At 53.3% G+C, this 27,960-nt stretch overlaps 2 protein-coding genes across 7 annotated transcripts in view; one reads left to right on the plus strand and one right to left on the minus strand.

Annotated features, from left to right (window-relative positions):
- Pc (pyruvate carboxylase) overlaps positions 1–26,475 on the plus strand; it is a 147,820-nt gene extending 121,345 nt beyond the window's left edge. For all 5 annotated transcript variants that reach the window (XM_004656741.3, XM_045147349.1, XM_045147340.1 and 2 more), the window contains 20 exons: positions 3,580–3,715; positions 3,838–4,022; positions 4,194–4,359; positions 4,469–4,614; positions 4,743–4,860; positions 5,085–5,236; positions 6,621–6,739; positions 9,500–9,662; positions 12,566–12,748; positions 21,760–21,904; positions 22,156–22,245; positions 22,321–22,542; positions 23,013–23,169; positions 23,745–23,985; positions 24,102–24,351; positions 24,570–24,814; positions 24,904–25,083; positions 25,162–25,410; positions 25,625–25,765; positions 25,843–26,475. In XM_004656741.3, coding sequence (XP_004656798.2) covers positions 3,580–3,715; positions 3,838–4,022; positions 4,194–4,359; positions 4,469–4,614; positions 4,743–4,860; positions 5,085–5,236; positions 6,621–6,739; positions 9,500–9,662; positions 12,566–12,748; positions 21,760–21,904; positions 22,156–22,245; positions 22,321–22,542; positions 23,013–23,169; positions 23,745–23,985; positions 24,102–24,351; positions 24,570–24,814; positions 24,904–25,083; positions 25,162–25,410; positions 25,625–25,765; positions 25,843–26,091 — 3,537 coding nt within the window. In that variant the 3' untranslated portion in view covers positions 26,092–26,475. The remainder of the gene's footprint in view (positions 1–3,579; positions 3,716–3,837; positions 4,023–4,193; positions 4,360–4,468; positions 4,615–4,742; positions 4,861–5,084; positions 5,237–6,620; positions 6,740–9,499; positions 9,663–12,565; positions 12,749–21,759; positions 21,905–22,155; positions 22,246–22,320; positions 22,543–23,012; positions 23,170–23,744; positions 23,986–24,101; positions 24,352–24,569; positions 24,815–24,903; positions 25,084–25,161; positions 25,411–25,624; positions 25,766–25,842) is intronic.
- Positions 15,363–18,664, minus strand: Lrfn4 (leucine rich repeat and fibronectin type III domain containing 4). Of its 2 annotated transcripts, XM_004656740.3 has the most exons (3): positions 18,531–18,664; positions 16,744–18,102; positions 15,363–16,218 (listed from the first exon to the last, which is right to left on the minus strand). In XM_004656740.3, the coding sequence occupies exons 2-3, from the start codon at positions 18,090–18,092 to the stop codon at positions 15,657–15,659; spliced, it is 1,911 nt and encodes a 636-aa protein (XP_004656797.1). In that variant the 5' UTR covers positions 18,093–18,102; positions 18,531–18,664; the 3' UTR covers positions 15,363–15,656. The 2 variants fall into 2 exon arrangements, with proteins under 2 accessions (XP_004656797.1, XP_004656796.1); XM_004656739.3 differs by lacking the exon at positions 18,531–18,664 and having other exon boundaries at positions 16,744–18,516.
- Positions 26,476–27,960: the final 1,485 nt, after the last annotated feature.

Genomic DNA, 27,960 nt, shown 5'->3' on the forward strand with positions numbered 1-27,960 from the left:
AGCCGTAGTTGTGTAGGATTGGGTACTGTCCATGATTTTAGGTGTCCACTGGGGGTTTTGAAATCTCCTCTAAATGAAGTGAGATGTCTAAAATAGGGACAAGACACAAGTTATTTTAGAAGCACCAGGAGGCCAGCAAGGCCCCACATTGAATTGGTGGGTGTACACTACCAGGACCACATGCAGGGACTTCCTTAGCACTGTCTTATTCTACCTCTCAGAGCTCTTGGCTAACACGCACTCCCACAGTACCTCCCTAGAGCTCCTCCTTCTATCTAGAGATTCGTGCTGTGCTCCCAACATTCCTCCTGACTCTAGGATGGTCCTGTCTCCTTATTGGCTCTTCATCCTAGACTCTGCATGTTGGTGGGCCCAAGGGTTTAGGCATAGCCCTTTTCTTCAGAACATTCCTTGCCTGTCTTCAGGCATTGGCATGATGCCAGATTTTTCCTCTCTTGATCTTCCCTTATCTGTGAGCCATATTCATTCCTGGCTTTGCCTGTATCTCTCTTGTGTTCCTATGGTAGGAAAAGTTGGTCCCATCCACCTGTGCAGGTTTCTTCCTTTCCTTAACTCAGTGGGCCTCTTAGTGAATGAATCCTGCCTGTTGTATCCTGCTCGTCTCCCTTACCCAGCAGGACCCCCTATGGCCCCCACCCTAGTCTGAGGCACTGCTTCTCCTCAGCCTCTGTATAGTCAGATGGGTACCACCTGCCAGTCCTTCTTATTGTCCTCTACAGAGATATCTTTCCTTATCCCATCCTTTCAAACCTGCTCATGGCCTGAGGGAGGAGGAGGCCAGCGCCTTACCTCACACCTGGCTCCTTGCCCTGCAACTCCAGGCTGTCTAGCTTTCTTCAGTGCACCAAGCTTGTTTTCTCAGGTCCTTGGTGATTGCTAACTTCACCATTCTGGGTATAGCCACCTCTTTTCTTCCTGGCCAGGTCCCAGTTTCTCTGTCCCCTTGTTAGAGAGGTGTCTCTAATATCCAGCCCCAGTCAGTTCCTTCCCAGGACATTCATAAAACATTACCTGCTACTTAATCTTTGAGGTACTTGACATGATCACTTGTCTGATCAGGTGGGCTTGTTTATGTCTTTTTCTTTTTCTTTCTCCCTTGCTGGCTTATTGTCACAAACTGTGCCAGCAGGTGAACCTGTGGGCTGACCTCCCTCCTCTTCCGAACTTCTATTTCTAAGATTTATTCCCTTGTGTCTTCTTTCTTTTCCATTCTAACTTTATTTCCTTTCTTTTGCCATAATGTTGGCAGCAGGGTTTTCAAAATGTTTTATTTATTGTTTTATGTGTCTAAAACAAAGTGGCTGAGTCAAGCATTTAAAAAAATAATTTATTTATTTACAAGCAGAGAGATACAGAGAGAGTATGGGTGTTCCAGGACGTATAGCCACTGCAAATGAGCTCCAGACACACGTTCCACCTTGTGCATCTGGCTTACGTGGGTGCTGGAGAATTGGACCTGGGTTCTTAGGCTTTGCAGGCAAATGCTTTAACTGCTGAGCCATCTCTCCAGTCCAGTGAAGCATTTTTTAGCTTTCACTAAGAACTCAGTCACTCAGATAAAGGCCAGATGGAGAGGCCAGATGAAGGTTCAGGCCCTGCTCTGTCTTTCCAGACTTGGTGGGGCCTGGTCTCTCTCCCTCCCTTCTTCTTTGTCTTTTTTCTTTTCTGTTTTTTTTTTTTAAAATATTTTTTGTTGTTCATTTATTATTTATTTATTTGAGAGCGACAGACACAGAGAGAAAGACAGATAGAGGGAGAGAGAGAGAATGGGCGCGCCAGGGCTTCCAGCCTCTGCAAACGAACTCCAGACGCGTGCGCCCCCTTGTGCATCTGGCTAACGTGGGTCCTGGGGAACCGAGCCTCGAACCGGGGTCCTTAGGCTTCACAGGCAAGCGCTTAACCGCCAAGCCATCTCTCCAGCCCATCTTTTCTGTTTTTTGAGGTAGGGTCTCGCTTTAGCCCAAGCTGACCTGGAATTTACTATGTAGTCTCAGAGTGGCCTCAAACTCATGGCAACCTTCCTACTTCTGCCTCCCAAGTGCTGGGATTAAAGGTGTGCACCACCATGCCTAACCTTTTGCTTCTTGTTAGAGCAGAATCTCACACTGTAGTCCAGGCTAGCCTTGAACCATCATCAGTCTTAGCTGTGTCCTTAGTTGGTTTAAAAATATGTTAGACTGGAGAGATGGTTTAGCTGTTAAGGCACTTGCCTACGAAGCCTAAGGACCTAGGTTCGATTCCCCAGTACTCACATAAGCCAGATGTACAAAGTGGAGCATGTGTCCAGAGCGTGTTTGCAATGGCTGGAAGCCCTGTGTGCCCATTCTCATTCTCTCTTTCTTTCTCTACTTGCAAATAAATACAGAAAAAATAAAGAAAAAAATTTTTTTCAAATATTTATTTTTATTTACTTGAGAGCAGCAGGGGGGCTGGAGAATGGGCGCACCAGGGCCTCCAGCCACTGCAATGAACTCCAGACATGTGCGCCCCCTTGTGCATCTTGCTAATGTGGGTCCTGGGGAATCAAGCCTCGAACCGGGGTCCTTAGGCTTCACAGGCAAGTGCTTAACTGTTAAGCCATCTTTCCAGCTCTAAAGAAAAAATTTAAGAATGTTATGTGGCCTTTAATCCCAGCCCTTAGAAAGCAGAGGCAGGAGGATCACTGTGAGTTCATGGCTAGTCTGGTACTACAGAGTGAGTTCCATGTCAACCTGGGCTAGAGTGAGACCTACCTTGCAAAAGCAAAACAAAACAAAAACAAATGTTATTATACAATACATGACATGAGATTTACTATGTTAACTGCTTCTAAGTATCCAATTCAGTGGCATTTAAATCCATTCACATTGTTGTGCAACCATTGCCACCATCCACAGAGCTCTTTTCATGTTGCAGACCTGAAACTATCCCCATTCCCAGCCCTGTTATAATCATTCTCTCTTTCCTTCCTCCTCCTCTTTCCTTCCCCTTACCCAAAGACTTGCCTATAAGTAGAATTCCACAGCATGTGTCTCTGTGACGAGCTTCTTTCACTCACCCTCCTTGATTTTGATGAATACTTTTCTTAGTAGCCCTCAGTAGAAGGAAGGTTCTGACCTCTGTTGGAAAAACACCACATTTTAACTGAGTCAGGGCTGCCTCCTGAGAGAGCAGGGTGACAGGATCATCACATAGAAGAAGGCCATCTTGCTGTCATGGCCTGGCCAGCAGGACCTAGGAGGGGACACAGACTGGGTGTTGGTGGCAGACATTCTGTTGCTGGAACCTGTCTGGGCAGACACCAACAAGATGCATGCCTTGCCTACTTCCCATAGTCTCTTAAATTGCCTTATGAGCTTGAAATTTAAACTTAATACACTGCTGAGAGCATTTAGGATGTGAAGTTGAGCTGAGTTGCATTGGGTTGAGATTTGCTTACTGTCTTAACAGCTGAGCCACAAAGGGACATATAGAGATGGCAGTGGTTTTCTGGCTTGCTACTAGTTGCTGGCCCTCACTCTTTCTAGGGGGCCTCAGTGCCAGTGCTGTTAAAACCTTGATTCTGACTGCTCTCCCCAGATGCTGAAATTCCAAACAGTCCGTGGGGGCCTAAGGCTCCTAGGTGTCCGCCGCTCCTCCACTGCCCCTGCTGCTTCTCCAAATGTCCGGCGTCTGGAGTACAAGCCCATCAAGAAAGTCATGGTGGCCAACAGAGGTGTGTGCTGCCAGTGAGGAGGCCTGGAATTGGTCTGGCCCAGCCTCCTTCTTGCCCCACTTGTCCCCATTCTGCTGTTTTCGGAACCCAGGAGTCTTAACTTCTCCTCCTGCCACCCCTAGGTGAGATCGCCATCCGTGTGTTCCGTGCCTGCACAGAGCTGGGTATCAGGACAGTGGCCATCTACTCCGAGCAGGACACGGGCCAGATGCACCGCCAGAAGGCTGATGAAGCCTACCTTATTGGCCGGGGCCTGGCACCTGTGCAGGCCTACCTGCACATCCCAGACATCATCAAAGTGGCCAAGGTGAGCCACCCACCCTCACTCAGGCTGAGGTACTGGAGTCTCCTGAGGCTAGAAAGGTCCTGTGCCACCAGCAGTCTTTGTATATGAAGGGGTTGGAGTCACCTGGCAGTGGAGGAGAAGAGAAAGGGCACGGAGGTTATGAGGGGACTCTGTACTCCTCATCTCTTGCAGGAGAATGGTGTGGATGCCGTGCACCCTGGCTATGGGTTCCTCTCAGAGAGGGCAGACTTTGCCCAGGCCTGCCAGGATGCTGGAGTCCGGTTCATTGGGCCAAGCCCAGAAGTGGTCCGTAAGATGGGAGACAAGGTGGAGGCCCGGGCCATTGCCATTGCCGCAGGTGAGGCACAGTTCCTCCCAGGGGCTGGCCAGGAGTAGCTGAGAGGAGTTTATTTCCACGGTAGGCATGGCAGGGATCCAGCCTGATAGCCTCATGCCGTCCCCAACAGGTGTTCCTGTGGTCCCTGGCACTGATGCCCCCATCACCTCCCTGCACGAAGCTCATGAATTCTCCAACACCTATGGCTTCCCCATCATCTTCAAGGCTGCTTATGGGGGTGGAGGCCGTGGCATGAGGGTCGTGCACAGTTACGAGGTAAGCAGAGCAGGCTAAGAGGCCCAGGGCTTGGCACAGGGTGGGCCTGGGTGGAGCCTCTGGGAAATGGGCCGGGGTGATGGCAGAAGGCACACAGAGACAGGCCCCACCCTCTCCTTCCCTCCTAGGAACTGGAAGAGAATTACACTCGGGCCTACTCTGAGGCCCTGGCAGCCTTTGGGAATGGGGCACTGTTTGTGGAGAAATTTATTGAGAGGCCACGCCACATCGAGGTACAGATCCTGGGTGAGTGGAAGCTGAGACAGAAGAAGCTCAGACCACTATGGCTTATAGCAGCGACCTTTTGGATAGCCTGTCCAGGGGACAGGACACCTTCTAGGGAAGACTCTGGGCTGGGGTGGCAGTTAAGTGGTTGACTGGCCACAGTGCCATGGGAGGGAGAGGCATGGTTGAGATGCAGGAGACACTTTGGCTCTAGAGAAGGCTAAGTCAGGTTCCTATGTGCCCAGGGGACCAATATGGGAACATTTTGCACCTGTACGAGCGGGACTGCTCCATACAGCGGCGGCACCAGAAGGTGGTGGAGATCGCCCCTGCTGCTCAACTGGACCCCCAACTCCGCTCACGCCTCACCAGTGACTCTGTCAAACTTGCCAAGCAGGTAAGGACATGTTCCCAAGGGCATGGGGACAGGAGCCAGCTTTTGCAGGCTACTTGGCACTTCTGTCTTGGTTGGTGAGGTGGGGAGGAGGCTCGAGGCTGGGAGGGTCCCCCTATGGGGGAGCAGGGAGGTCCAGGTTGATGGCTCAAGGAGTGTGGGGGGGGGGGCCAGGGGAATCTGGAAGAAGCTGGGTGCTGTCCATTCTCTTGTGATGGTAGAGGTGTCTAGCCTAAAGAAGAGGCCTAGAGTGGCCAGAATGGAGAGGAGGGAGGGAGGAAGCCTCTGGCTCCTCCCTTTTGCTTCATCCTACATAGGCCTTCATTGTGGCACTTCATTCTGGTCATTATAAATGGAATTTGCTCCTTGATTCTGTCAGAGTTAAGGCACTGCCTCCTCTCTCACTGTTAACTTCACCTGCATCAGAAGCACCTGTTCCCTCAGTAAGATCTCTGCCAGTCTGTGCTTCCCTGGAGTGCTAGTGAAGTGGGTCCAGGAGCATGCAGGAAGCAAGAGGTGGGGGGTGTCCATTAACCCAGGAGCACCCGCCATAGCATCAGGGTCCTGCCCTCATCATCCTGGGCTGCACATTTGGCCTTTCCAGATCCAGGTGTGACACACTGTCCTAGGTTCCAGACCCGCAGCCAGCAGAGTAGGGAGCCTGGGCCCAGAAGAGGGGACAGATGGTGGGCAAGTCTATAACATTCCCCAAAGTAGAACTGGGCATCCTGTGGGTGAGGCTCAGCACAATGAGGAAGCATACTGGTGAGGCCTAAAGGACGGGGTTGTCTCCAAGGAACAGCCCCACCTTGGTCTTGCTCAGGTTTGTTGGCCAATGTCATTTATCATCCTACCTCAGAATCTAGGGAGTGGGCCTTAAACCTGGTGTGTGGTTCTGTAAGGATCAGAAGTGAGACTGGAAGTAGGGTTGTAATCTGAGTTAGTCACCATCTCTAGTCTTTCTCAAATGACATCATGTCAGGTGATGACCAGAGTGAGGACAATATTAAGGCTGGCCTTGGACTCATGGTGATCCTCCTACTTCAGCTTCCCCAGTGCTCAGACTAAAGGCCTGTGCCATCTTGCAGGGCTCTTAATGAAAAGCTTTTATTCTACTTTAAAATTCTGAGATGACGGCATAGCAAGAGAGAACTTCCTGAGACACCTTCTGTAGGAGAGAAACCAACTAGGAGGTCCAGGGCTGCAGGTCTCAGGGCTGGGAGAGCCTCTGATGCCCTCTGAGGAGGATGCTAGGAAAGCAGGTGTGATGCTTTGGTCCCCGTGGAGCTATCACACGCTCCCAGTGCCATCTTGAGCCTTGCAGAGTCCTCAGGCTTACAAAATCCTGGTGCTGGCCACTGACGAGAGTTGGCTTTATGTCCTGCAGGTGGGCTATGAGAATGCAGGCACTGTGGAATTCCTGGTGGATAAGCATGGCAAGCACTACTTCATTGAAGTTAATTCTCGTCTTCAAGTGGAACACACAGTCACGGAGGAGATCACAGAGTGAGCCCAGGGCACAGGACAAGGGCGGTGCTGGGGTGGGGCCCTGCTGCAAGTGGCTCCTGAGGGAACCCACTGAGTCTCACTTGCTTTCCACTTTGGTACAAAGCAGTGATGGACCTAGGGACTTAAATATATATATATATAAAAGTTCTCAAGCCAGGTGTGGTGGTGCATGCCTTTAATCCCAGCACTTGGGAGGCAGAGGTAGGAGGACTGCTGAGAGTTGGAGACCTCCCTGACACTGCATAGTGAATTTCAGGCCAGCCTGAGCTAGAGTGAGACCCTACCTCGAAAAACAAAACAAAACAAAAGTTCTCATAAAGTTATGGTTCTTGTAAAAATTAACACAAAGGAGCAAATGTAAGCAATTCAGAGCCCCACCCCTCACATCAGGATGCCAGGTGTGCACTGGATGCTCCTTGGAGCCCTGTGGCTGTACTGTAAGGAAGGGACCCATGGGTTCATTTTTCAGATGAGGGAGCCAAGGCTTAGATAGATTAAGGGAGTGTTGTCCAAGGCCACAGCAAAAACTAGAATCCCAGTCTCTCTTTGATCCTGCCTCAAGCTTTGCTACATTCCCTTTGGCCAGCTTTGTATTTAGGTAAGTTTCTTTCATTACATAAATAGTCATGTCATGGGATATTTTATAAATATTTTTAAAAATATTTTATTTTTATTTATTAAGTAGAGGGAGAGAGAGAGAGAATGGGCACTCCAGGGCCTCTAGCCACTGCAAACAAACTCCAGATGCATGTGCCACCTGTGCATCTGGCTTACATGGGACCTAGAGAATCATACCTGGGTCCTTTGGCTTTGTAGGCAAGTGCCTTAACCACCTAAGCCCTCTCTCCAGCCCTTACAAAGAATTTTTTGTTGTTTTTTCTTTCAAGGTAGGGTCTCTCTGTAGCCCAGGCTGACCTGGAATTCACTATGGAGTCTCAGGGTGGCCTTAAACTCACAGTAATCCTCCTACCTCTGCCTCCCAAGTACTGGGATTAAAGACATGTGCCACCACGCCCAGCTTGCTGGGCTTTTAATAAAAAACTTAGTTTAAAAAAATTTACTTAAAAAAAAAACTTAATAAAAAACTTTTATTCAAGCCTAGAATGAGACTCTAGCTTAAAACAAACAAACAAAAAACTCTAGTTTTATTTCACTTTAAAATTTACTATTTGTTGAAGGCATTACTTAGGCCATTATTCTTTCTAAGTACTTTAGTGGCTGCATATTGTTCCACCATCTGCAGATGTCATAACTCAGTCATTTTGTCCTCTGTTGGACAGTTTGGCACTTCTGGCTTTTGTGTCTCAGGGTGTGTCCATTAACATCTGTGTGCCCAAATCTGGGCCATATCACAGCTTTCTAGAAAGCTGCGTTCTGCCACACACTTTGGACACAGACATTATTTTTTAAATCTGCTTATTCTGTAAACTATTCAGATGGCTTTTATTTCAAGATATATATCTAGAGACATTTTAAGTATTAAACATTGACTTTGGGCAGTCCATTCACCATGAAACATTCTTGATGCAGTATCTTCCCTGCTCCACCTGAGACTGAGGATGCTGCGCAGGCAGCCTCACTTACCAACAGGGGAACAAAGGCCTGAGACTCCCCACTTCCTTCTGAGATCAGGGCTGGAGTCAAGGTGATGCCTTGGTCAGTGGCCTATAGAAGGGATGACATGGTCATCATCATCACCACTACTCACAGGATGATATTGAGCAAGGAAGACAGCCTGCATAGTGCTGGCCACAAGCTCTAGAGACTAATCATGTGAAACCTTAAGGGTTGGGCTGGAGGGATGGCTTAGCAATTAAGGCACTTGCCTGCAAAGCCAAAGGACCCAGGTTCGGTTCCCCAGGACCCACGTAAGCCAGATGTACAAGGTGGCACGTGTGTATTGAGTTTGTTTGCAAAGTCTAAAGATCCTGGCACACCCATTCTTTCTTTCTCTCTCCCTCTTTCTCTCTGTCAGATAAATAAATAAAAACAAAATACTTAAAAAAAAAACCTTAAGAATCCTTTCATAGTCCTACTAGGTTTTTCTTTTTGTTTGTTTGTTTTGTTTGTTTTTTGAGGGAGGGTCTTGCTCTAGACCAGGCTGACCTGGAATTCACTATGTCATCTCAGGGTGGCCTCAAACTTAGGGCAATCCTCCTACCTCTGCCTTCCAAGTACTGGAATTAAAGGCGTGCGCCACCATACCCGGATCTACTAGGTTTTATCCCTGGCCTTAGAAGCATGGTTGTCACTTAGGTTAGGCACATGGAACAATACAACACACAGAACCTTGTGTTCTAAGGTCTTCCTTCCTGGGCCTTAAGCACAGGCTCAGATAGGCATAGGAGATGGCATCCTGACCATATCCTCCAACTAGTGTTCCATTTAGCAAGCTGGCCCCTCCCCAACACAGTGTAGTTTCTATAGGTCTAGGTCCATGAGTGGAGTATCTTAACCCTGGGATCTAGTATTCTACCTAGACTTACAGTCTTAGTGTCACCAAACAGGCTCAGGGGTGACCCTAGACAGAGACAGTCAGGGAATAGGCCTGTGGAAGTGAAGAGCAGGTCAACCCTTCTCTTCCTGAAGCTCCTTGGGTGGTTGTTCTCTCACACGCTAGCTGCAGATCCTCTCCCACCATGGGGCCACCAAGTAGACAGTCTGGGCTGCTTAGGCTGGAAGGAGCATTCAGCAGAGGCTAGCCTGCGAGCCCCATCTCATGCCATGCTCCTCCTCTCTGCATTTCCCCACCTGCAGTGTGGACCTGGTTCATGCTCAGATCCACATAGCCGAGGGCAGGAGCCTGCCTGACCTGGGCCTACGGCAGGAGAACATCCGTATCAATGGCTGTGCCATCCAGTGCCGGGTCACCACCGAGGACCCTGCTCGAAGTTTTCAGCCTGACACTGGCCGTATTGAGGTAGGTGACATTTCCTTTTCTTTTTCCTTTTTTGTTTTTTTTTTGGGGGGGGGGTTCAATGTAGGGTCTCACTCTGGCTCAGGCTGACCTGGAATTCACTATGTAGTCTCAGGGTGGCCTCGAACTCACAGTGATCCTCCTACCTCTGCCTCCCGAGTGCTGAGATTAAAGGCATGCGCCACCACACCTGGCTGGTAGGTGACATTTCAAAAGAGTGAGCCTGTCCTCAACTTGGGCCGAGATTCTCACTGTCCTCTTCAGGGTGCCTAGGGTTGTAGCATTGTCACCTGGGGGCCCAGCAGTCAGGATAAACCTGGCTTGTGCTGGTCTGAGGTGGCCTAGAGCACATGGGAGCCCAGTATTGCCCTGGAGTAAGAGGAAAGCATTCCATGGAAAAGACCACCTTGTGTAGAAGGCTAAAAGACCAGTGCACAGATAACATAAGAATGGGGCAGACCAGTTGGGGGAGCAAAGTGCTAAATCCCCATACATGAAATCTAGGCCCTCACACTTTGAGAACCCAGAGCCTCACTGTTATAGAACACGGACTGTTGGCCTCTGTCCTGCCTTTTTTTTTTTTTGTTTTTTGTTTTTTGTTTTTTGAGGCTAGGGGTGGCTGGTATGCTAAGAATCAAGAATTGGGGTCCCCTGGAAAGTATTATACTAAGTGAGGTAACCCAGGCCCAGAAAGCCAAGCGCCACATGTTCTCTCTCATATGTGGATCCTAGCTACAGATGACTGGGCTTCTGTGTGAGAATGAAAATACTTAGTAGCAGAGGCCAGTAAGTTGAAAAGGAGACATAAAGGGTAGAGAAAGGAAGGGAGGAGGATACTTAATAGGTTGATATTGTATATATGTAAGTACAATGATTGTTATGGGGAGATAATATGATGGAGAACGGAATTTCAAATGGGAAAGTGTGGGGGTGGGGGGGAGGGAATTACCATGGGATGTATTTTATAATCATGGAAAATGTTAATAAAAATTTAAAAAAATTAAAATAAAATAAAAAAGAATTGGGGTCCCTGTGCAGGAATGGGCCAAGCAGAGGGCCTCCTCAGGGGTAAGTGAGGCTGTACAGAGGACAACACTGTGAGAAGACCAAGAGGCCAGCCAAGGGCTGGAGAGATGGCTCAGCAGTTGAAGTGCTCAACCTGCAAATCCTAACGACCCGAATTCAATTCCCCAGCGCCGGATGCAGGAAGTGGCACGTGCATCTGGAGTTCGTTTGCAGTGCTAGAGGCCCGGGAGCATCCATTCTGTCTGACTGTCTCTCTTCTCTCTCTCTCTGCTTTTTTCTTTTCTTTCTTTCTTTTCTTTTCTTTTTTTTAGGAAGCCAACTAAGTTTAGGGTTGCGGCTTCCCATCCATCTTTCCTCTCAGTGCTGAGACCCAGCCTACAAGTCCAAAGCTACCTCTGTCCCTCTCCTTCCCAGTCTGTAGACAGCCTGCTTCTTCACCTTCCAGGCCCTGCATGTTGGTAGTGCTGTGCTAACTGCTGGTCAGAAGACACAGGACATCAGAGGCACTTGGGGTTGGCTGTGGCCAGATGCTGGGCTTCTGAGACCTTCCAGGAGTGGTGTGGTTGAGGGTGGTGCAGGGACCAGACACTAATAGGTTCCGATAGCACTATGGACTTCTGCAGGGAGCTGGCTGCCTTCATTTATTTCCGGAAGATCCAGAGCCCCTAGGTGAGGACAGCTCCAGGCCAGTACTGTCCCATGGGCCTGGCTCCTCTGTCCTTTGTTGGGAAGAGGCAGCAAGAGGACTGGGGTTCAGCTGCCAGCTGCACAGGCCAACACCTCTATCCACCTCTCACCACTTCAGAGTGGTCACCACAGAGTATTTTTAGCTGGCGGTTCCTGTGCGCGGCTGAGTGTCCACCCTTAAATATTTCATTAGATTCCTCTTTATCGAACACAGACTATGCCCCTTAGCAGCAGAAGGGTGATGCCAAGGGTGTCCCCCAGCCCCTGTGGCGTCCCTCTCTCCCCCCTTTCTCCCATTAACCTGAGGTCCCAAGCCTGTCATGAGCACTCCTCTGTGGGTGCAGGTGTGCCAGCATCTCCAGGCCTCAGGCCTCCATTTCTTTGGCCCATCACCTTCCATGGGCCCATCATTTCCTGCTTTCCTCTCCTGTCTGCTTCCTGGCTGGCCACATGAGCTGGGTGTACCTGCCGGTTCACAGGGAGTACATTTCCTTCATTCTGTTTCTGTCTCCCTGTCTACTTCCTCTGTGTGTGCTCCTCCTCCCTTCTCCTCTAAAGGCGGGAACTTGAGTGAATATTCAGGCCTTCTTCCTTACCTTATATGTGAAAACAAAACCAAGCTGGATGTGGTGGTGCACATCTGTAATCCCAACACTCAGGAGGCAGAGGCAGGAGGATTGTCATGAGTTCAAGGGCAGCCTGGGCTACATAATAAGATCCTGTCTTAAAACACCAAAGACTAAAACCCTATGGCCCTCCTAGGTCAGCAAGCTGCCTCTTCCCTTGTTTGCTGCCCTAGGGCACACATGAGCAGGGATTCTGTGTCAGCTCTGTGTCCACAGTGTGGGGCTTAGCACGTGCTCCACATTGCTCCTGGAATGGTTGGTGGACACAGAATGGAGGTGGGAGAGCTGGTCATAAGGGGGCCAGAGGGTTGGTAGGTTCTGGCCCTGCCTCCCCAAGCAGGTCTGTGCATTTACCCAAGGACTGGCAGGGCATCTCCTCCTCTGCCCCTCCAGCAGCAGGACTTCATGGGGCTCAGTAAAGCCTAGGTCGGGCAGAACAAAACTTGTCCAGCTGCAGTTAGGGCTCCCTTGCAGCACACTTGAGCTCAGCGCCCTGTGGTCCAAGTGCACTGCCACTTGCCTGCAGTCTTTGCCTCGACTGCTAACTTGGCTTTCCCTCTGCCACAGGTGTTTCGGAGTGGCGAGGGCATGGGCATCCGCCTGGACAATGCATCGGCTTTCCAGGGGGCCGTCATCTCACCTCACTACGACTCCCTGCTGGTCAAAGTCATTGCCCATGGCAAAGACCACCCCACGGCTGCCACCAAGATGAGCAGAGCCCTGGCTGAGTTCCGTGTCCGAGGTGTGAAGGTGAGAGGTTGCGTCCTCCCAGCCTCCTTTATCCCCAGAGGCACAGCAGGGTCCCTGTTCACATTGTGGCTGAGGGGCAGATATGGCACTAACTGCCTTGGCTTTGCAAAGGTGAGTGCTCTCCATCTCAGGGCACAGTCATCTCTCTTGGCTGTTCTCACCCACCGGGCCCCGTACTCCTGCTCTTGTGCCTCACCTGAAACTGTCTTGTAGTAGTTGGGGAACTCATATGGTCTCTGCCCCTCTTGCGTGTTTAATGTCCCAGGCCTCTTTTTGGTAAGTCTGACTCCATAGGCTTCCTTGGAGACCCCAGAGCCTATGTTTTCAACCTGCTTCCCAGGAAATTCTAAATTTCAGGCAAGCATGGAAGCCAGGTATGGTGCTTTTTACACATGCCTTTCAACCTAGCACTCAGGAGGCTGAGGTAGGAGGATCACTGTGAGTTCCAGGCCAGCCTACAAAGTGAGTTCCAGATCAGCCTGGGCTAGAATGAAACCCTATCTCGAAAACCTCACCTCCCCCAAAAAAGTGTGAACCCATGGGGTGAGAGCTCCAGCTTTGGTGGGTGAGGTTAGACCATCTACCAGCTTCCAGCCCTCCATTTAACCTGGCATCTACAGTGGCAGGTGTGATTGGAGAGATGGCTCAGCGGTGATGTTTGCCCAGAGTGGCAGGTCCTTCAGGGACAATCAAGGAGTGAAGCCATGGCAAGGGGCACAGCTCCTGCCATGGTAGTTGCCTGCCAGCAAGGTCTTCTCACTGTTCATTACTAGTGTTTGTAATTAGAGATGAATTCAGTCAAGAATTATGGTCTTATCCTTGGATGCCAACACCCACCCATGTTTCCTGTGGGTAGTATTAGCTTAGGGGATGGGTTTGGGCACTTGGTCCCTGTGGGAATTTCTCCTTCACTTTCCAGGAGCTCCCAGGGGATGCCCTACACTCAGCAGAGGCTCCCCCTGGTGATGGGGCAGTCCTGGGTGCTGACCTCTTTGTATTTCTTGTGGTTTCTTCCAGTTCCCACCTGTTGTCAAGGCTCAGGGGCTTGTAGGGTTGGCTGTGTGAATGCTGTCCCTGCTGTCATTCCTCTCACCTGTTTACAAGGCTCTGTGGCATGTTTTGTCAGTGACCTAGGGGGCTCAAAGACCTTTTGAAAAACACCACAGGAAGGAGGGAGAGGGGTTTCTGGGCAGGGCAACCTGTTTCTCACAGTCCACCCAGGAAGGAACAGAGGTTTCTCAGGTGCTGGGGCCTACACTGTCAGGGTCCATGCACAAGGCAGACATGTGTCATTCGGTCGGCTGCTCATATCTTGGGCTCAACCACCTTGTGCTCTGGTACTTGCATTTCCTAGCCTAGATGTTCTGTGGCCAACAGGGGCAGTCACACTGGTGTGCATACTGTGTTGTCTCTATGTATTATACTGGCTGGCTTCTGAAGTTGTGCTCTGATTCCTCTGCTCAGTACCCACTGAGCACCATGTCCCTTTGGCCATACAACCCCACACCTGTCTTATACCCCAGGGCCCATGACCACAGGGACAACAGGACTTTGGGTCTGCACCCACTCCTTTCCTTCCCCTCCCCTCCCACTCCAAATCTGAGCCTGCCTTGTCCCCTCCCCCAAATCCTCCACAGCTCCCCTTCCCCACTTATTTCCCTTGTGGACCTTGTTTCCATTTTCTTAAACAAGCAACTCTCTTGGACAAGTTCAGGTAGGTATTACGGGGCTGGGAGGTAGTGTGTATGAGCTCAGCCTACCCACATGCGCACAAACAATGGAGTGTCACCCTCCTTGAGCTGTCTATCATGGTGGCTCTGATTAAAAAAAAAAAAAAAAGTAATGTCATTGTGCAACACTTGCTGTGACCAGGCAGGTACCTTGGCAGGTCTGGGATACCAACATCTCCTTTTGTGTTTTCATAAATAAGCTATCTGGGTGTCTATTCAGGGCTCACCTGAGCATGGCTGAGAGCTACATGCCTGTGGGAGTATGCACTGCAATCCAGCAAAACTGCAGAGCATGGGAGAGACCATGTGCCACCCCAGGTGCCACCCTGCAACAAGCACAGATAAAGGCCATCTTTCCAGGAAAGCCCAGGGATACAGGCACCAGGTCTTGGAGGAACAGCTGTAAGATACCATTATTGGCCTGGGGAGCCACAGGATCTTTCAGAAAGTCCTGGGTTGATGGCTGTCTGACCTTCTGATGGCATCTTACAAATCCAGATGTTTGAGGAAATCATGGTCAGGACTGTCCCCTATGGGAGCTATGCTCTGCCTGCCTAGAAGGGTGCACTGTCTCTGGTTGCTAAATGTATTCCCGTGGCTCCTTGGGCTGCAGTGTGCATGCCCAACTCCATGCACCTGCGTTGGGACAGTGGGTCCTGTGCTCCCTTGCCAGGAAGAGGTGGCCTCTACACTTATAAACATGAGGGTATCAAAGCCTAGGAAGCTCGGGCCAGACAGATCTGAGCACCTGACTGTTGCCTTAGGCTGGCTGGGGGGATCCCAGGCTACACGGACCACCTCCACTGTGCCTGGAAGCCCAGCCTTGAAGACTGTGCTCGTCTGTGCGCCTCCCCCTCCCAAGGACAGAGCAAGATGAGACAATAAACCTGCATTGGGATGACCCCAACAATTTTATTATAAATAGAAACAAGACTCCCTCTTGGTGGCTGCAGCCCCTGCCTTGGTGGCTCTGAGCACCTGTTGGTGGGACCTGTCCCTTTAGTCTGGAGGCCAGACCAAGGAAAGGGCTTGCTGTCCCACTGGGTAGCCTGAGGTACCAAGGATAAAAAAGCAGGGCAGGGTCCAGGGCTGTGCTGACCACCTAGGCTTAGTGCTGCCACCAGGGCCCTTTGGTGGCACTGCTCTTCCTCCAGACACAAGAGTAGTTGCCCCTCCCATCATACCACACTCTCCTCCAGCCGTTCTGTACTGCCCCCAACACCCCGGCATCCAGCCCCCAACAGTCCCCCATGAACAGAGTGGCTCCGCCTGGCCCAGGCTCCTCCCAGGCGCCTGGCATACCCATAGCACCCACCAGTGTCTCCCAGGTCCAGGGAGCAGCTGCGCTGGGGGCGAGGTGGAGGGCTCCGTGGTGGGTGGCTCTTGGGTGTGGGGCTGGTGCCACCATTGGTCTGGGATTGGACGTGGCTGAGCTTGAGTGGGAGACGGCCATTCCCAGCTCCACGGCCCCGAACCAGCAAGGCCACAGTGAAGACCAATAAGGCAGCCACCAGCACCCCACCCACAGCAACTGTCAGGGTTCCACCCAGCACATGGGCCTGTAGGGCATGGCACAAGGGTGTGGCTGGCAGAGTGGAGAAGTGGGCACAGCCCAGCAGCCTGGTGGCTGTGAGGTCGGAGGGCCCAGTGGCAGGTGACAGGGCCAGCAGGCAGAGGTCGTAGTCAGCACCAGGAACTAGGTGCTTCAGCAGGAAGTGGTGGCTGGAGGCTGGGACGATCCTGCAGACAAGAGCAGGATCAGAGCCCCAGGGTTGGGATTCATGCCCCACAGCCACCCAGCTGATGCTCACAGGTTGGTACCCAGACAGCCCAATAGCTCCTCAGGCTCCATGAGCACATGGCCTGTGTTCCCTCAGGAAGGCAGAGAACAATGACAGGCATCCATAGGTGGAACAGTGCCAGGGGACAGTTGAGCATGTCTATGACACAGGCAGGGGTAGAAATACCCTGGGGGTGTGGGGCAGGTGCTTCAGTAACACTCAGCTGCCACCACTGGTGGTCACCTCCAAGGCCCTTTACAAGCAGGGCCCACCCACCTCCTCCCCAGGTCCTCCCAGCACCCTAGGTAGTTGGTCCAGCCACGCTCCTCCAAGAGTTCAGAAGTGGAGCAGAGGTATAAGGGCCCAAGGAGAGGAGAAACAGGTAAGGCGCAGAGGAGCAGCAAGCAGGACTTAGGGATATAGGGTCAGTGGGAGAGGAGGGGCACCAAGCAGGCCAAGGGGTGTAGGTAGAGCGCATAATCACCGGTAGATGAGGGTCTCATCCTCGCTGCTGTTGTACTGGATTTGAAACATCCACACAGGGTCAGCTGGCCGCCCTGGGCCCCAGCTCACCAGCCCTGAGGTGGCCGTCACTTCTGTCACCTGCACAGCAGGCTCAGACTCCAGAGTCCCCTCACCTTCAGCAGCAGTTCTAGCTGAGGCAGCAATGTCCGAGGGCCCAGGGCGCCCCCCCTCAGCACTGGTATTCCCTCCATGGGGCAAGGCCAGTACCCGGAGCTCTACTCGGGCTGTGGCCTCACCAGCTGGGTTGGTGGCAATGCAGGTATAGTCTCCCGCATCCCCAGCGCCTGTCACCCCAATCTCTAGGGTCCCATTGGGGAAAGCCCAGGCTCGGGAGGAGTTGCCAACCAGCCGATCATCAGGGCCAACCCAATGCATGGTGGGTGCAGGGTCACCAAGAGCCCGACACCGTAGAGTGGCCCGCTGGCCCTCCAGCACCCACAGGCGCTGTGTGTGGCGAGCAATGAGGGGTGGCTCACAGGAGAACTCGCCCTCGGGCACTGCCCAGAAGTAACGGCCTGCCAGGCCTGGTGGAGAGGCGCAGGTCTCCAGGTCATCAGGCCGGGCCAGGCGCCGTAGCCACAGCAGCTCGCAGTTGCAGTGCAGTGGGTTCCCACTGAAGCTCAACACCAGAGGGGCAGGTGAGGCCTCAGCGTCCCGCCCCCTGGAAAAAAGTGGGTCAGGTGCTAATGTGGCCAGCCGGTTAGACGTGAGGTCAAGGCGGGAAAGCTGGCCAAGCTGGGCAAAGGCGCCTGGGGGCAGTGCATCGATGAGGTTGTGGTCCAGGTTGAGGGTGTGTAGGGCAGGCATGGCACCGATGCCAGCCCAGGGCACCTGCCTGAGGTTGTTGTAGGACAGGTCCAGGTCCTCAAGGCTCTCGAGGAAGTCGTCAAAGGCCCCTGGCGCAATGCGGCCCAGCTGGTTACCACTAAGTATGAGGTGCTGCAGGTTGACAGGCCCTCGAAGGCTGCTGCTGCCCAGTTCCACCAGCCTGTTGCCATCCAAGTGCAAAGAACGCAGGCTCTCCAGGTCCCCAAAGGCACGGGCCCCAATACGGGTGATGGCATTGCGAGACAGGGTCAGGTCCACCAGCCCTGTCATGTTGCGGAAGTCGGGTGGCCCCAGAGCCTGAATGAAGTTGTCAGCCAGGCGCAGTTCCACTGTGCGCCGGTCCACGTTGGGTGGCACAAACAACAGGCCTCGGTGGGCACAAAGGGTGCTGAGTGACTCCGACAGGTTCTGGCAGACACAGGGCAGCGGGCAAGCAGCAGCTCCACTGGCCAGCAGGAGCAGTAGGAGCGGAGGGGCCATGGTCAGTGCCCTGTGGGGAAGGGCCACAGCCCAGGCACAGGTGGGGTTGGTGTTGGTGCCCACTTGTGCCTAGGGCACAGTCCCAGGAGCCAGTTTCCAGAGCCTGGCCTGGGGAAGGGTTGGGTCAGAAGCTCAAGGACCCCAGGGAGAAAAAAAGGTTGGGGCTGCAGGCCCCCCAGAGTAAAGGTCACATTTCCCAAGCAGTTGAGGGGAGTCCAGGTGCTGGGGACAAGGTGAGGCATGAGGCAGGAAGCGGAGGTGGGCCGACAGCAGGGAGGGTCCCGGAACTTCCTTTTCCTGGCCTTCCTTGAAATTGTCAGTCCCCTCCCCCCTCTGAGCTTTCCCCTCCAGGGCTGGGTAAGGCGTCCCCTAAATCCCTTGTGTGGATTGTAGCCCCTCCCCAAGCGGACTCCGTGCTGCGCCCTGAGGCCCCCTCACCTGGTATCTGTCGCTCAGGGGGAGCGGGCCGGCCTCCCCGCAGGCCCAGCCGGCCCCTGCCGGCTCCAGGCCGCTCTCCCACGGGGATCAGACCTGGCCCGCCAGCTGTGCACCCTCCGGCCCATGGCGATTGGGCCCGCGGCCCCGGCTGTCTCCTGTCTTGGTTCCCAGCACCTTTTCCCCGGCGAGGTTCGCGGCAGCAGCGACAGGCAGGCGGGTGCGCGCTGGCGGGTACGCGCGCGGCGGACACGCACGTGGAGGGCGGACCTGAAGGAGCGCGCGAGGATCCTCACGGGCCCGAGCTGGCTCCCGAGGTCACAGGGACACGCAGCCCCTGCAGCGTCCACGGGTGGCACCCAGTCACGCCCGAGGTTCTGGCTGGTACAATCCTGCCTGTTGTCCCCGATGCTGCCGCAGTGCACTCACCCTGGTATAGGCACACGCGCCCCTGGCCACCCTGGCGTCCGGGAATCCTGCACTGCTCAGGCTCCCAGCACGGCTCTGCAGACCGTCAGACAAAGCTCCAGATCGCTGGCTCTTTCACCATCTCCCAGAGACAGGTCCTTGTCACATGTCGCTGGGCACCCTCCCCAACACGCCCACATATGCCCACACACCCACACTTCCCCCGCACCCACGGGTAGGGCCAGGCGCAAACCCGCACTGTTGCTGAGACCCTCGCATTCACAGACACACGCTGAAGGTCACCACCGTTCTGCATCACCGAGTCACGTGGAGGGTCCCCCAACAAGGACAGGCCTGGGGGGGCTGGGGCGGCGCCCCTCGGCAGGACTGCTGCGGGGTGGGGCTGAGAGGGCTCGGCCTCCGGGCTGGCTGCACGCCCCGCCCCGTCTTGAGCCCCTCCCTCTTCCCCGTCCCCCGCCCGACCAGTTTGCCAGACTCCAGAGCCTCTGCCTCTGGCCCGATTGGTTTGCGCTGCTCGGTTTCCCAGCAGGCCGGTGGTGGCACGCTGTTTGAAGCTGTGCGTCAGTGGTCCTCCTAGTCGCAGCCCCACCCCCTCCTCCCTACAGGAGCCCTGTTCCTAGGTGTGAGGAGGCTTCAGATACCTGAGGGCTTGGAGGGGAGTGCTGAGAGGTTGTAACCAGGTCAGTCACCCTAATCCTTAAGTTTGTGCCTGCAGCCAGAAGTATTTAACCCAGTCGAAAAATATTATATGCCCGTATTCCCTCTTCCTCTGGCTATCCAGATCCCCTCCTTTCCAGTCCCCTCCCTGTGTTCCCAGGAGCCGGTTCAGGAACTCTGGGAAACTAGAAACAGGATTCTAGTCCTGCCTGACACAGCTCTGCTGCCTTGGGAAAGTTATTTAACCACTGAAACAATTTCCTCTTGTAGACCGGGAGGGATTGCAGGTTCATTTCCTGAGATACGGGGATGAGAGGGAACCTACAACTCGAGGGACCTCACTCCCAACCTGGAAACCAGTTTACTCTCGCCACTGCCTGTTCTCCACTGTTGCTTTTATAAAGGTTGGCTTGTTAGTCTGATCAGTTCTGATGTGACGTGACATCAGATACTTGGTTGTGTCCCCCCCCCCCAAGTATTTCATTGGGTGTGGTGGTGAATGCCTTTAATCCCAGCATTCTGGACATATAGGTAGGAGGGCTGCTGCGAGTTCGAGGCTAACCTGAGAGAGTACACAGTGAATTCCAGGTCAGCCTGGACTAGAGAGAGACCCTACCCTGAAAAACCACACACATAGAAAAAATTCCACTCACTGAGCATACATGAGTACTGGTATCTGCCATGTGCCACTCTGCTGGGAGCCAGCTGGGTCCAGCTCCTGCCATCATGGAGCTCCCAGTGTTAAGGCAATGATGGTGGCTTGAGTAGCTGCAAAGGGAAAGAATCTGAATCAAGAGGGAAAGAGAAACAGGGTCCTGTAAGGGTCCTTGTCACCTTTATGTACCTATGGGTTCTTTAGATAGTTTAACTGGTTGCCTTGCTACTCAAATGCCGTGCTGGGTCTAAATGTAATATTCCTTTTTCTTTAGGGCAGGCACTAATTTCCAGGAGACAGGCAGATCTATCACTCTAGTCCAGGCATGAGGCAGTGATGGCTGCCCTCCCACTGCAGTGACCAGTGTCTGTCAGGCACCCTTCCTGTCCTGTTCTCCAGGTGATAGAAGCCCTCTGGTGACAGGGGATTCCTATGGAAGGTGCCACAGAGATTGTGAATGAGTAATATGCACAGGCGCCCCCATGTAGCCAAGGCCACATTCATGGTCATGGGCTGTCTCACAGTGCTGGCCCAAGTTTCATGTGGCCTGACTCCAGAGTACCAAGGGCGTGAGGGATGCACACAAGCAAGGTCGGATTCCATTGGAACCTAGTAGAAAGGAGAGACCATCATGTCTTGCTGAGAGGGTAGGAGGAGGGGATAAAAGTGGCCTTCACTCATAGAAGCAGGCACTAAGTAGAAGAGGCACAAGAGTAGAAGGTTCTCTTGGGGTGGCGAAGGGTGACCGTGTTGAGGCAGCCCAAGGGAAGTTGTGGCCTGAGCAGAAGAGGTTACAAGTCCAGAGTTGGCCATAGACAGTTTTCTATCCTAATCAGTAGCACAGGAGGGTGGGTGGCAAGGGTATGGGTTCTAGCTTTTGGTAACTGGGTAATGGGCAAGGCAGGGTAGAGCTCCCGGGAGGGTTGTATAGGGAGAGGCCAGGGGGTGGGTCCACCTTTGAGTCCTGGCACTGAAGAGTTGAGTGAGGTGTCTCAGGAAGATTGGAATGTGCAAAACAGAAGGGTAGAGTGGACAGCAGAAGAGCTAGATGTCCGAGGAGCCCAGGGAGAATCAAGGTGGGAGCTGGTAGTAAAAGGGCAGGAGGATGCCTGCTAGACTTAGGTAAGAGGAGGTGACTCAGTGAGAGGGAGTGTGTGTTAAAGGTGGGGACTTCCTTCAAGAAGCATGCCTGGTGAGGGCTAAAAGGTGGTGGTGTGCATGGTACTGTAGGGGAGGCTGAGCCAAGTTCTAGGCCATGGGGAGGAGCCATTTTCCAGAACCCAGAAGCAGAAGCGGGTGCAAGGACATGTGCTCTTGGGGGGTTAACAAGGTTAAAGGATGAGCATGCAGCCACTGGTAGCTTAGGGGATTGCAGAATGATTGGTGAGATGGTAGAGGTCTAGAAACTTCTGTTCTAGAACAGTGCCTGTAGCCTTTTCTTTCTTCTCCATACAAACTGTTCAGTGACACCCATCCACCTCTGTCCTGCAGACCAACATCCCCTTCCTGCAGAATGTACTCAACAACCAGCAGTTCCTGTCCGGCACTGTGGACACCCAGTTCATCGATGAGAACCCTGAACTCTTCCAGCTGCGGCCCGCACAGAACCGGGCCCAGAAGCTGCTACACTACCTCGGTCTGCCCACACTGCCCTTCTCCCCTCCTCTCCTCCTTGTACCTACTCCTGGCCCCAGGCCCTTAGCCCTGCCCTTATTCTGGTCCTCCGTGTGGCCTTAAATAGGTCTCCACTGCCCGGACCCAAAAGACCCTGCTCTGAGTAGACAGGGCAACTGGAAGACTGGGTATCCTGGAGGACTGTCCCCAAGTCTGCCTGTTCACATTGCTGCCCTCAATTCTGTCCTGACCTATTGCTCATTCTCTCCACAGGACACGTCATGGTGAATGGCCCCACCACTCCAATTCCTGTCAAGGCCAACCCCAGCCCTGTAGACCCCATGGTCCCTGCAGTGCCCATAGGTGAGTGACACCCATGTTACTCAAGGAGGAAGCAGGAGCCTGCAGGATGGGTGTTAATGCCTTTGTCTGCCCTAGGCCCACCTCCGCCTGGGTTCCGAGATATACTCCTGAGAGAGGGCCCAGAGGGCTTTGCTCGTGCCGTGCGGAACCACCAGGGGCTGCTGCTGATGGACACGACTTTCCGGGATGCTCACCAGTCACTGCTGGCCACGCGTGTGCGCACCCACGATCTCAAAAAGATTTCACCCTATGTCGCCCACAGCTTCAACAAGCTCTTCAGCATAGAGAACTGGGGAGGTAGGCTAGAGGAGGGCTGGGATGTTGCAAAGAATTGGTAGGAATTGAGTGTTCAGCCACAAAGGCCCAGGCACTGAGAGAAGCTAGAGATGTTGACAATGAGACAACCAAAAAGTGACAGTTGAAGAGGTCACTGTGTTTACTTGCTCCACAAACAACTGCAGCCAGCGCCTGCTGGCCTTGAGTGCTTGAGGTTGCAGAGCTGGGGCACAGGCACCATTCTGAGCACTTTGGGAGCAGGGAGGAACTAAACCCCGCATGGAGGAGGGGAGGTTGTGAGGGCGGGTGCAGAGCGAGCACAAGTGAGCCTGAGCGGCCCAGAGCATCAACAAGAGAGAGGCTGGTGGGTCAGCACTGGGAACACAAGGAACCCTGGAGGTGAGGAGAGGCCAGAGGCTTGTCACAGAGCTGCAGGGTGTCATGGGGTCGTCATAACATGCAGAGTGACCAGCCTGTCCGTCCCCGCGCAGGAGCCACATTTGACGTTGCCATGCGCTTCTTGTACGAGTGCCCCTGGCGGCGGCTGCAGGAGCTCCGGGAGCTCATCCCCAACATCCCATTCCAGATGCTGCTTCGGGGGGCCAATGCCGTGGGCTACACAAACTACCCTGACAACGTGGTCTTCAAGTGAGCCTGGGTTGGGTGGGCAGACACAGCATAGTGGGACCACACAGTGATGGATTATGCTCTCTGCGGTGGGCAGAAAACACTGTGTGTAGCCACACCTCACAGAGGCTGCCGTTTGGAAGTGGCATAGCAGTTGTTCTGGCAGGATTGAAGGTAGCTCATAGCATTAGAGACTCAGGAGACATGGCGTGGAGCTGGGTAGGACTAGGCCTTAGGGCTTTTGTTTAGTGCTCTCATCCACAGCCTGCAAAGCAGACAACCTCACTGATCTTACAGGCTGGGGCAGGCTGAAGACAACATGACATGTGACTAGCACAGGAGCCAGCTCTGCCCAGTGCCTCTGAGGCTCCTCTACCCAGCCCAGGCTCCCTTGGAGAAGGCCTTGTTGAGGCTCACTCTCTCCTGCCAGGCCAGACTTCATTCCCTAGGGACTCTAGTACAGGCCAGGGACCAGAAGGAAGTACAAGAAGGACAGGAGGAGCCCTGGAGGTGAGCAGAGGCCAGAGGTTCAGGCCATGGAGCTATAGGGCATGGTGGGGTATGGTAGGACTCACCTCTGGTTTCTCCCCCATCAGGTTCTGTGAAGTGGCCAAAGAGAACGGCATGGACGTCTTCCGGGTCTTTGACTCCCTCAACTACTTGCCAAACATGCTACTGGGCATGGAAGCAGCAGGCAATGCTGGGGGTGTGGTGGAGGCTGCCATCTCATACACAGGCGATGTGGCTGACCCCAGCCGCACTAAATACTCACTGCAGTACTACACGGGCTTAGCTGAAGAGTTAGTACGAGCTGGCACTCACATCCTGTGCATCAAGGTACCTGGGCCTCGTGCCAGTCTCTTCCATTCAGCCCTCGCCCACCATGGCCTCCACCAACACACATCAGGTCCCTGCTTACCATCTTTCTCCGTCTCTCCTCTGCACTTCCTTAGGACATGGCAGGGCTGCTGAAGCCAGCAGCCTGCACCATGCTGGTCAGCTCTCTTCGGGACCGCTTCCCTGACCTCCCGCTGCACATCCACACCCATGACACGTCAGGGGCAGGTGTGGCAGCCATGCTGGCCTGTGCTCAGGCTGGCGCTGATGTAGTGGATGTGGCAGCCGACTCCATGTCTGGGATGACCTCACAGCCCAGCATGGGAGCGTTGGTGGCCTGTACCAGAGGGACTCCCCTGGACACAGGTAGGAAGGAGCAGCCCATAGCCATGCCCCTCTCAAAACTGCAGCCACCTCCAGTCCCAGTAGAGTCTGGCACATCTAGAATCTATAGGCCTTACTCTGGCCTAGCCTTCTTCTCCCACCCAAGTTTGAGATGGGATTTGGGCTGTCTGGGTCCTTGGAGGAGGTCCTAGGAGTTTTTAGACACCTGGTCAAGCTCTCTGACTCTGGCCTCCCTGCAGAGGTGCCCCTGGAGCGTGTGTTCGACTACAGTGAGTACTGGGAGGGGGCTCGGGGACTGTACGCAGCCTTTGACTGCACGGCTACCATGAAGTCTGGCAACTCGGACGTGTATGAAAATGAGATCCCAGGGGGCCAGTACACCAACCTACACTTCCAGGCCCACAGCATGGGGCTTGGCTCCAAGTTCAAGGAGGTCAAGAAGGCCTATGTGGAGGCCAACCAGATGCTGGGTGACCTGATAAAGGTGAGCAAGGGCTAGTGCTCTTACTGACAGCCCTGCACACTCCTGCCTCTGAGACTGGCCTCCTAATATCTAGAAATCTTTCCCCTCAGGTGACACCTTCCTCCAAGATTGTGGGGGACTTGGCCCAGTTTATGGTGCAGAATGGGTTGACCCGGGCAGATGCTGAAGCTCAAGCAGAAGAGCTGTCCTTCCCTCGCTCCGTGGTGGAGTTCCTGCAGGGCTACATTGGGGTTCCCCATGGGGGGTTCCCTGAGCCCTTTCGCTCTAAGGTAGGGAAGGCCCAGCATGATGTAAGGTGGGAACTGGGTGCAAGAACCAGGCCTGACCCTGTCTGCTTTGCTCCTCAGGTGCTAAAGGACCTACCAAGGATAGAGGGGCGGCCTGGAGCCTCTCTCCCTCCCCTGAACCTACAAGCACTGGAGAAGGAGCTGATAGAGAGGCATGGGGAGGAAGTGACCCCAGAGGATGTGCTCTCAGCAGCCATGTACCCTGATGTCTTCACCCAATTCAAGGACTTCACAGCCACATTTGGCCCCCTGGATAGCCTCAATACCCGTCTCTTTCTGCAAGGACCCAAAATTGCAGAGGAGTTCGAGGTCAGTAGTTCTGGTGCTTGTCTACACTCAGCTCTGCCCAGGCTCTGTGGTCTCAGGAGCTTTTTGAGCAGAAGGGACCCTTGGAGACCAGGAGCTAGGCCTTTACATGTGAGGAGTTGAGACAGGATGGACTCCCCCTGGGGCCGGGGTCCAGAGTTTGGGGCCTGCTCTCCTGACTTCCTTCCCTGCTCTGGCCCTGGTGTATTTTCTGCAGGTGGAACTCGAACGGGGCAAGACACTGCACATCAAAGCCCTGGCTGTGAGTGACCTGAACCGAGCTGGCCAGAGGCAGGTCTTCTTTGAACTCAATGGGCAGTTACGGTCCATCTTGGTTAAGGACACTCAAGCTATGAAGGTATGGTTTCCCCAGGGCTAGCAGGGTGGTAGGGATGGGCCTTACTTGGTATCTCACGTCTCCTCTGCCTTCTGCAGGAAATGCATTTCCACCCCAAGGCTCTGAAGGATGTGAAAGGCCAAATAGGGGCACCCATGCCTGGCAAGGTGATAGACATCAAGGTGGCAGCAGGAGCCAAGGTGGCTAAGGGCCAGCCCCTCTGTGTGCTCAGTGCCATGAAGATGGAGACTGTGGTGACTTCGCCCATGGAGGGGACTGTCCGCAAGGTCCATGTGACCAAGGACATGACACTGGAAGGTGATGACCTCATCTTGGAGATTGAGTGATCTTGCCCTAGCCTGGTAGCCTGGCCGCCCCCAACCCAAGCCTTCAACAGAAGCTGTGCTGCCAGGGCAGGCCCATGCCAGCCAGTGCCTGAGGGCAGGAAGGCCTGGCCCTCGAAATCCTGTCCCATGGGACAACGGACACATCACCTGCAACAATCCATTCCCTTTACCCATTTGTCCTTTCGCTACTGGCGGACAGTTGTTCACATTACTCATCTCTTGCCAAATACGGGTCTTCTCCTTGTGGGAGACTAAAGGTGGTAGAACAAGTGGCCTTGGGGCCTGGAGGAAAGATGTTGGAGGTCCTTCCTCCTGGGGAGAGGGAAGATCTAAGCTTCAGGTCTGGGAAATCTATTCAATAAAACTGGCTTTCCCCTGCCTCCACACTAGGTCTGTGCAATCTACTCTACCACAGCACTGCCCCCAGCCTGGAGCAGAGAGGGTAGGCCTGTCTCAAACTCTGCATGGGCTCTGTGAGCAGGTCTTTCTTTCTTTTTCTTTTCTTTCTTTCTTTTTTTTTTTTTTTTTTTTGGAGGTAGGGTCTCTGTAGCCCAGGCTGATGTGGAATTCACTCTGTAGTCTCAGGGTAGCCTTGAACTCATGACAATCCTCCTACCTCTGCCTCCCAAGTCCTGGGATTAAAGGCATGTACCTCCACACCAGGCAGATCAGTTACCTTTTAGTCCCTGAAAAGTAACAAGAATGTTAATTGTAGCCCTGGGTATGGCATTACTGAGTATTTATACATAAACAGCCCAGATAGGTCCATTTGTATTCCATTGTCCTAACTCAAGAATCAACTTTCAGTTATCTTATGGAGTAGAATCAAGTCACAACAGGGTTAGATGATTTGTTCAGATATCCACACTTATGAAAGAGGTAGAGAGGGTTCAAATCCAGGCTGTTGGCAGACCTGCTTTCCAGCCCTGCTGATTTACTGTTTTATAATTTTATTGACTGATACTTAAGAGACAGGGTCTGTGTGTAGCCTAGGCTGTTCTCAAATTTGCCGTCCAAGTGCTGGAATTTGGGATGTGGACCAACACGCCTGACTAGTTTATTTTCTATAATATGGAGCCGACTTCACATCTGGTGAGTTCAGGATTAAGTGCAAATAGATACAATGTTAGCAGTGAGGGACCCTCAGGAAAGGTGACAGGGCAGACAGCTTGCTGCCAGTACTTAGGCTATAAGGCTGTCTGCACAACCAGCCTTCAGGAGAGTCCTGAGCCTAGGTAATCCCCTAACTGTATGGGAGACAGTAGTCCTGGTTGCTTCCTGCCCACCCACTGGCGTGGGTTAGACAATAGGCAGAGGTGGATAGGCAGCTCAAGAGTGAAAAGGGGACTATGAAAGAAATACTGGACTCAGGAAGGGGGAAGGCAGAGCCCAGACTCCCTGGGCCCCAAGGGGGATCAGGCAGGAAGTAAATACTTGTACCCAGCTAGCTTGTAAACCCAGTGTTCTCAGGGTACACAGAACAGGTACCTGACCTCAGGCAAAGGCAAGTCACACTGTGCTTGGGCTTCTTACTTGTCTGAACCCAGGATCACAAGTGTACCTTTACAACAGGTCACTATTACCCTTGCACCCCCCCCCCCCAGCTACCCAGGCTTGGGGGAAAGAGCTCCCCATGGAGGTAGGTGCACAACTACGATGCTGTGCTTCCGACCTACGTGAACGTGGTGTAGCTGCAGCCAACGCAGGGATGACCTGAAGGAGCATGTCCAGTACCTTTTCTGTAGCCACTGATCTCCCTGAATGTGGAAAGTGGCTTAAAAGGACATTTAAAAAAAATCAACTAAGGAAATCAAAGCCATTCTAAGAGTAAGGTGAGGGGTAGGTATAACACTAGAAGGTTCTAAAAAA

This window comes from Jaculus jaculus, chromosome 1, assembly GCF_020740685.1.
Source record: "Jaculus jaculus isolate mJacJac1 chromosome 1, mJacJac1.mat.Y.cur, whole genome shotgun sequence".
Classification (NCBI taxonomy): domain Eukaryota; kingdom Metazoa; phylum Chordata; class Mammalia; order Rodentia; family Dipodidae; genus Jaculus; species Jaculus jaculus.